At 41.1% G+C, this 9111-nt stretch overlaps 1 protein-coding gene across 1 annotated transcript; it reads left to right on the top strand.

Moving 5' to 3' along the window:
- Positions 1-1258: 1258 nt before the first annotated feature.
- ccndbp1 (cyclin D-type binding-protein 1) lies at positions 1259-6809 on the top strand. The gene is made up of 11 exons (XM_056437536.1): positions 1259-1397; positions 2058-2117; positions 2229-2308; positions 2748-2829; positions 2964-3060; positions 3240-3313; positions 4493-4569; positions 4651-4901; positions 5586-5646; positions 6080-6126; positions 6504-6809. The coding sequence occupies exons 1-11, from the start codon at positions 1310-1312 to the stop codon at positions 6610-6612; spliced, it is 1026 nt and encodes a 341-aa protein (XP_056293511.1). The 5' UTR covers positions 1259-1309; the 3' UTR covers positions 6613-6809.
- Positions 6810-9111: the final 2302 nt, after the last annotated feature.

Raw genomic sequence — 9111 nt, forward strand, 5'->3', positions numbered from 1 at the left:
ACCTGAGAGAGGGAGGGAGGGAGAGAGGATGGAGGGAGGGAGGGATGGATGGAGGAAGCAGAGGGAAGAAGAGAGAGAGGAGGAGGAAATGAGACGGAAGAGAAGGAGGAAAGAGGTGATAACATGATTTGCCTCCAAGTGTGCAAAGCTGTCTGAGACATAAAGCACACAGGTTGAAGGAGGGAGAGAGAGAGGGAGGGAGGAAGGGAGAAAGAGGGAGAGAGGGAGGGAGGGAGAGAGAGAGAGAAGAAAAGAAGAAGAAGAAGAAAAAAGCCTAAAGAGTTTGACAAACACACATTCAGGCCGTTAGAGACACTAAGGCTCGACAATATGGAATACATTCATTAGTTTCTGTCATGGTTGAGAAAGATAGAAGGACATAAAAAGAATATGTGAGTGTGTGTGTGTGTGTGTGTGTGAGTGTGTGTGTGTGTGTGTGTGTGAGTGTGTGTGTGTGTGTGTGTGAGTGTGTGTGTGTGTGTGTGTGTGTGTGTGTGTGTGTGTGTGTGTGTGTGTGAATGTGTTTGTGAGTGAGTGTGTGTGTGTGTGAATGTGTTTGTGAGTGAGTGTGTGTGTGTGAGTGTGTGTGTGTGAGTGTGTGTGTGTGTGTGTGTGTGTGTGTGTTGAGCTGGAACCAACAGGTGGGGGGACTTGAGACAGACCAATACATCCTCCTCTCATCCTCTGCACCTCCAGCCGTAGACTTGGACCACCGAGGACCCCCCCCCCCTCTTATACTCACGTGCCGTCATCAGTGTGAGTCCATTGAATGACATCAGACTACGGGACCACGCTGCCCCCTGCTGGTCGTCAGGTGTACTGCACACACACGTTTGCATTCTTTGCTCAGATAAATCCACAAACTTCTAAAGGAATATGTTACATGTTTAATAGGGTAAAGTATATATAACTGATTACTTATTTGTATGACAAGATACATCTAGAGTAAAAGGTATGTTCATAATTAAAGATCAGGAAAGAATACTTTTTATTGCTTACGGTGATTTTTACAGTACCATTACAACATTTAAAAACATTAAAAGACACTCAGTTTCTTCCATTACATTTAAGTTGTTACTAAGAAAGAAAAGTAGCCCAAAATCACCCAAAAATCACCCAAAATGCTCAAATGACGTCAATCCCAGTCTCTGCTTGTAATACTCTAGTTTCACCACGAGATGTCGCTAAAACCCCTCTTTTTACCGCCGTGTGGGTGCTTCCTCTATAATCGTCCCCGGCTCAACTTCCGGTTCGTTCTGATAGTTCCACAACACGCACGTCCATCGGGCTAACGCTACCTGTTGGTGTCATGAGTGCTGACAATAGCGGAGGAAACGTGTCGGTGCCTCTGCGAAACCTCCTGAACTCCATCCAGTGCATCAGAGACCGGGTCCGAGGTACTGACGAGGCGCGAGGTGACGTGGATGTGTGCGCGCGCGAGGTGGCGCGTGTCGAGCTAACGCTGGAAGCCGCTTCTTCAACTGGCGATTCAAATACATTTACTTCCCTTTAGTAACGTGATTTTTTTTATTTATGTACACCCAGTTCGGTTTGTCCGATATTCTTAAAAAGTTAACTCATTTAATGAGTTTAATAAGTTTAATGCTACATTATTGACTTCCGGTTTGATTTTTGCTGAACTATTGACCGTTTATAGAACAAATGGCAGATGGGCAGGGGTCTGTTTAAAAAAATATTCCAGTGACATAAACATATTACACATTTATAGTTATGAGGACACTCAAGTACACAATATTATATAATTATGTGGTGTAAAAACATCAATAACAAAAATTATTACCAATTTATTAGGAAAACCGCCAACTGAAAGGAAGAAAGCCGAATCACACTAGTACTTCAATTTTTGTTTAAAAACAAATATTATTAGTGATTAAGGCTGATCTGTTAATTCATTTCAATGATTATTTATTAGAAAATATCTGAAAAAGTGACATGCTCATCAAAAGTTTTCATAGTTTAATATTCCAATTATTTAAGCGTGTCATTTTCTATTCATAAAGAAGTTTTATTTTATTGACTGATTATTTCCACCCCAGATGGAGAATCTAAAGAGTCCGACGGGCAGTTCCACCTCTCCAGCTTCTGGGTCTCTCTGAGTTGAGTCTGGTTCATCTACTTATGATCTGGACTAACAGCGCGTCCCGTCTCACGACAGGACTTCCTGGTTCCCCCTCTTCATGTGACGTAATGGTCTCTTCCGTCCTCAGACCAGGCCGTGAAGGTCGTGAACCAGGAAGCTACCAAGCTCAGTCTGGCCTTCTCCAAACCGCCGCCGCCGTCACAGCAGGTCAGACGCTGGAGGCCTTCGTCTGCGTCATTTATTGTGGACCATTTTATTTTATATATATATTAAAATATAAAAATGAACTAAAATGTATATATTATTATTATTATTATCATTTTTATTATTATTATTATTAACGGCAGTCACACAGATAATATCATTTCTCTTTATAACATCTGGATGAAAAATATCAGTTCATATCCAAAATAAATGAATGAATGAATGAAATAAGATATGAGTCTTAGAAAGTTTTAATTTATTATTTCTTTAAACCTTTATTTAACCAGGTGAGTCCCACTGAGATTAAACATCTCATAAGAAACACAGAACAAGAAGACCAGTTAAAAGAAACTAAAAGAGACATTACCGAGTTAATTTAAGAAACATTGACGTGACTCTCTCCGTATGTACATGTTTGTTTGCTCCTGCTGCGCCTCCTCAGGACGTGGAGACGCTGTCCTCCTCCGCCCTGCAGAGCGTCCTCGGTCTGGCCACCGTGTATTACTGGCTGCCCAAGAGCCGAGGTGAAGTAATCATGTCGTCTACATGTTGAGAAGTAAAGTCATCTCAAGTCTATATATATTTAAGAAGAAGAAGAAGGAGGATGAAGAGGAGGGAGAGGGGGTGGATGATGATGATGATTGACTCTTCCTCTCAGGTGTGAGTCTGCGTCGTAAGGTCCGAGAAGCCACCGTCGAGGTTCTGGAGGCCGTCGCACAACTAGTGGAGGTGATCCTGAGCGCCCCCCTGCAGAGGTACACACACACACACTTCTACACACACATAGATACACACAAAGACACTTATTCACACACACACACACACACTTCTACACACATACATACACACACAGACTTCAAATAAACAGTATTTTATTCCTATGTTCCCTCTGTTGTGAGGTTTATAACTTTCCTCCTCCTCCTCCTCCTCCCAGCCTGTCCCAGGAGCAGTTGATCTCTACAGGAGGCGTTTGGTCAGCCTGTGATCATTTTGCCACGTTGCCACAAGGTCAGTAGACTTTTTTTTCTTTCTTTTCTTGGGCAGATTTGTGTTTGATGGATTTGTTGCTTCAGTCGGAAACAACAACAACAACAACAACAACAACATGTCTTTATTTTAAAGTAAGGGTCGAGGAATACGTTTATACGGTGATGCTGCGGTCGGCCAGCAGGGGGCGACGTTGAACCCAAAGTCTCACGATACATTTTTGCTCATGACGTCATGTCAGAAAACTTCTAGTGTGAAAAAATATATTATTGTCGAAATCACATACAGGTTCTGGCACTGTTAAAACTTCAGCATGTATGTATATATATATTTATTTAATTTGTATGTATATATATATTTATTTATATATATATATTCGTATATGTTTTTATATATACATATATAATTATATATATATATATACAATAAATATATATATAGATTTATACAAATATACAACAATTATATTTATTTATTTAATTTGTATGGATATATATATATATTTCATATTTATTTATGTATATATATATTCGTATATATTTATATATATAAAACACATATTTATATATATATATACAATAAATATATATACAATATATATATAATTTTTTACAAATATACAACAATTATATTTATGTATATATATATTATAGTGTATACATATTATATATATATAAAATATATATATATGAATCAAAAACATTTTTTATATATACATACAAAGTGTCAGACCGGTGAGTCCTCGTTGGGCCGTGTTGTGATTGGTCGTCAGGACGTTGGGGGGGGGGGGGGGGACTCTCAGAAGTCTTCAGTTAAAGCTTCTCCCGCCTGTGTTTCTGCTCTTTGATTCAAACCTTATTACACGCATTACGTCGTATTAGACCAACTAATGAGTAACCGGGAGAAAACAGGACAAAAAGGAGACATTGGCTTTTATTGCGACACACCTTTTACTTTGTAATTAACCTGATGAGTTTACAAAAGTAATTTATAGACGTTTTAAGAGCTTTTGACCTCATTATGGCAAATTATATAAATGATATATTATTATAGGAGTTAAATGATGCGGTTATCCGTCAGTCCCGTGAGTATTGCGAGGGCTCCGGCGCGATGCGGCCGAGCTCAATAAACAGGATTTAAAATTTTATTTCTTTGTGTTCATTGAAGGAAAAAAATAAATAATTTGTTTTTATTTAACAGACAATAAGAAGGCTGTCTTGATGGTTCTGTCCGATCAGATTGGAGTCGTGAAAGACGCCATCGATGAAATGGAGCAGGTACACACACACACACACACACATCAGAGACCTTATTGCCCCATTATTAGCGCCCTTTTCTAAGTTCTGAAACCCCTCCAGGCGTTGTCCGAGGCCCAGGACCCGTACAGTGACGTCCTCGACATCGACCAGGAGCCTCGAGGCAACCAGGACACCTATTGGTCGGAGAAGGACCGGCGCGTGATTGGCCCGTGCCAGGGGCTGATGAAGGCGGCGGCGGCGTGCCTGAAGAAGCTGACGTCGGTCGTCAAAGCCAACGGCGACGTCTCCACGTCGCAGAACCTCGCTCAGCTCGACGACCTGGCCGACATCACCAAGGAGATCAGTCCTGGGTGGGAACACACACACACACTGACCACCAGGGGGCGACTCCTCTGGTTGTATAGAAGTCTATGCTTCATGTGTTAAAGCTGCATTCTCTCTCCTGACCTCCACGGGGCGACTCCTCTGGTTGTATAGAAGTCTATGTTTTATGTGTTAAAGCTGCATTCTCTCTCCTGACCACCAGGGGGCGACTCCTCTGGTTGTATAGAAGTATATGCTTCATGTGTTAAAGCTGCATTCTCTCTCCTGACCTCCACGGGGCGACTCCTCTGGTTGTATAGAAGTCTATGCCTCATGTGTTAAAGCTGCATTCTCTCTCCTGACCACCAGGGGGCGACTCCTCTGGTTGTATAGAAGTCTATGCCTCATGTGTTAAAGCTGCATTCTCTCTCCTGACAACCAGGGGGTGACTCCTCTGGTTGTATAGAAGTCAATGCTTCATGTGTTAAAGCTGCATTTTCTCTCCTGGCCACCAGAGGGCGACTCCTCTGGTTGTATAGAAGTCTATGCTTCATGTGTTAAAGCTGCATTCTCTCTCCTGGCCACCAGGGGGCGACTCCTCTGGTTGTATAGAAGTCAATGCTTTATGTGTTGAAGCTACATTCTCTCACCTGACCACCAGGGGGCGACTCCTCTGGTTGTATAGAAGTCTATGCCTCATGTGTTAATCTTCTTTTCTTGCTGTCTTTAAGTCTTGATGATCTGGCTCTCTGCCTCTACCCACCAATGGAGTACAGCGGAGTGGAGAGCAATGTAAGACACACGAACACACACACACACGAACACACACACCTTTATTCGTAGTGTCTTGTTGGTCTTTTTTATTACGGGGGGACTATTTTCTTCTGGAGAAAGTAGTTCCGGGGGTTAAAGTTGTTGAGTCTCGCCGTTCGGAGGCCGGACCGGTCCAACTTCTGTTTGTGCTCGGGGGGGGCGCCAGATGGAGGAGGTCAAGTCGTGGGCGGGTGTTTCTCGATCTGGCGTCAGACAACACGTCTGATCCCCGACAAGACGCCTCGTTTGAAGGGATAATTACTGCATTAGTTATTGTGTGTGTGTGTGTGTGTGTGTGTGTGTGTGTGTGTGTGTGTGTGTGTGTGTGTGTGTGTGTGTGTGTGTGTGTGTGTGTGTGTGTGTGTGTGTGTGTGTGTGTGTGTGTGTGTGTGTTTCTGTTTCTCTTTTGCAGGTGTCTAAGTTGGCAGCGTTGTTAAAGAAGGTTCTGGAGATCATCAGGTAAATCATGACGAGGTCAAACCGACTGTTCAAGTTGAATTAAGAGGATTGAATGTGAAATGAAATGTAGGTCAAGGTCATGTGACCTCCTGTGTGTGCAGCGCATCGTGGCGGTTTATTGTCTCTGAGCCAAAACAAGCATAAAGACTATTATAAAGGTTCTATTGTTGGAGCGAGATTCCCAAACGCTCCCTGGAATGTGATCCGACGCACGCCAACCTGCAGCCTGTGAGAACCGTGTGGGCGCCTCTTATCTGACCCGAGTTTAAGGAACGAGTCGGTCGGCTACGAAACGGAATATTACTGTCGTTGTGAAATCACTGGCGTGTTTGGTCATCTGTGTTTTCTCCTCCTCCTCCTCCTTCCTCTCTGAGCAGGTCCAGTCATGTGTGTGGAGAATCTCAGCTGACCTGGGTTCAGTTCTTAGAGGGGGCCGTCGATCACAACCTGCAGAAGGCCAAAGACCTCATTCAGCAGGACAGCTAGTGTGTGTGTGTGTGTGTGTGTGTGTGTGTGTGTGTGTGTGTGTGTGTGTGTGTGTGTGTGTGTGTGTGTGTGTGTGTGTGTGTGTGTGTGTGTGTGTGTGTGTGTGTGTGTGTGTGTGTGTGTGTGTGTGTGTGTGTGTGTGTGTGTGTGTGTCGAATGGCAATTAAAAGGAAGGACTGGTTGACATAAAAATATGATTTTTGTTGTTTTCTGTCATGAAGATGCCAAATTAAGTCGAGATTGTGCATTTCAAACTAGCACATACAAGAGATAAATGTAGGTAATATATATATATATTCATATAAATATATGATAAATATTCATATTTATATGAATATATCTAAATATGAATATATATATTCATATTTATGAATTTATATTCATATATATATTCACATATATTCATATTTATAAACATTCATATATATAAGTACACAAAGGGGATCTGTATTTGTCTAATTTATACTTCTGGTGAAAAGCTTCAAAAGAGATGAGTTGCGCAATAATAAGAGTTAACTACGAAGAAAACACAAGCTCCTCGTCGTCTAACTCCCCCATGTGTATAAATATATATACATCTATATATTTATAAATCTATAGATATGTGTATATATATATAGATGTACAGGACTGTCTCAGAAAATTAGAATATTGTGATGAAGTTCTTTATTTTCTGTAATGCAATTAAATAAACAAAAATGTCATGCATTCTGGATTCATTACAAATCAACTGAAATATTGCAAGCCTTTTATTCTTTTAATATTGCTGATTATGGCTTACAGCTTAAGAAAACTCAAATATCCTATCTCTAAATATTAGAATATCATGAAAAAGTATACTAGTAGGGTATTAAACAAATCACTTGAATTGTCTAATTAACTCAAACACCTGCAAGGGTTTCCTGAGCCTTGACAAACACTCAGCTGTTATAAATCTTTTTTTTTACTTGGTCTGAGGAAATATTAAAATTTTATGAGATAGGATTTTAGAGTTTTCTTAAGCTGTAAACCATAATCAGCAATATTAAAAGAATAAAAGGCTTGCAATATTTCAGTTGATTTGTAATGAATCCAGAATGCATGACATTTTTGTTTTTTTAATTGCATTACAGAAAATAAAGAACTTTATCACAATATTCTAATTTTCTGAGACAGTCCTGTATATGCCGCGGCGGCATCTCAACACGTTGGTTCCCACATGGCTAAACACACATGATTAGTGGCAATGACTCAACACACGCTAACCTTCAACGAGACTCACACACCTTCCTCCCTCTGGGGGCGTGGCCTGTGGGAGGGTGTGTTGGCACGGTAAAAACCAATTGAGGTGAGCGTCATTAAACAATAAAAGATGATAGCAGACCGATTCTCATCCTGCATTTTTATTTATTGCCGTCAATATCTTTTTATCGGCTTCTAGAAAGGTTTAGGAAGAGTAAATTCAATGTGTGGATCAAATAACGGACACAATAATCTGAAAAGATTTTAAATCACTGCTGAAAGATGAGTAATCTGTTAAAATCAAGCCAGTTTCTTTTTTACTTACAACTATAGAAGTCCTTTTCTCATAGACTTCTATACAATCTGATGTCTTTTTAACCGGAGGAGTCGCCCCCTGCTGGTGATTAGAGAGAATGCACACTTGTCATTTTCTCATACGGCGTTTCTCAATTCAAAGTACACGAGTACAGACTTGTGTTCTTTTGGAGTCTGGTCTTGGGAGTCCAAACTCTGGAGGACCGGACGACGGTCTTACTGCGATTGGAGCAGCAGCTGACTTGACGTCACCACATCAGCTGTTCTTGCTCCTGGGTTTACTCTAATTATTCACTGTAAATTATCTTTTACAGTCAAATAAACAAAACATCCTAAAATGACATTCCGTGACTCAACAACAGTAGTATTTATAAAAACTAAAAAGTCAACTGTCAGTAGTTTATTTTCTCCTCCGCTATTGTTTCCGGTTGCTCTGGGATATCTGCTGGCTAGAGTACGCACAAGTCTCCTCTGATGCATCCTGGGTAAAGTGGGAGGATCAAGTCACATCCGGGCATTTTGACCGTGCTTTGCAAAGCGGACTTTGAATTGGAACATGTACTCGGGCTGAGACTGATGACGTTTCACGAGTCACGAGGACACAAGTAGAGGAAAGTACGCATATTGAGAAACGCCGATAGACTTCGATACAATCTGAATTATTTATTCCAACCGGAGGGTTCGCCCCCTGCTGGCCATTAGAGAGAATGCACATTTTCTTACCGGCTTCACTCGAGAAGGTCCTTACTCACGCCTAACAGAAGCGTATCACGTGACCACTCACGTGATACGCTTTAAAGAGGAAGCAGATATAGTTTAATCTGAGTGGTTGCTTAGTTAAAGAGAAGACAACATATTATTCCAGTTCCTGTTTTAAAAAGAAGTACCAAAAAAGGTCTTATTCATTTGACGCATTGTTAATGTAAAGATTAGCACTTGCGTTTTCTTTAAATGATTGCCCAA

Source organism: Pseudoliparis swirei, chromosome 18 (assembly GCF_029220125.1).
Source record: "Pseudoliparis swirei isolate HS2019 ecotype Mariana Trench chromosome 18, NWPU_hadal_v1, whole genome shotgun sequence".
Classification (NCBI taxonomy): domain Eukaryota; kingdom Metazoa; phylum Chordata; class Actinopteri; order Perciformes; family Liparidae; genus Pseudoliparis; species Pseudoliparis swirei.

Excerpts from the sequence above, each read along its gene's own strand:
- ccndbp1 (XM_056437536.1), top strand. The coding sequence starts at position 1,310 with ATGAGTGCTGACAATAGCGGAGGAAACGTGTCGGTGCCTCTGCGAAAC. Across the intron at positions 4,570-4,650 it reads CCATCGATGAAATGGAGCAG|GCGTTGTCCGAGGCCCAGGA; the intron begins GTACACACACAC and ends AAACCCCTCCAG. Across the intron at positions 4,902-5,585 it reads ACCAAGGAGATCAGTCCTGG|TCTTGATGATCTGGCTCTCT; the intron begins GTGGGAACACAC and ends GCTGTCTTTAAG.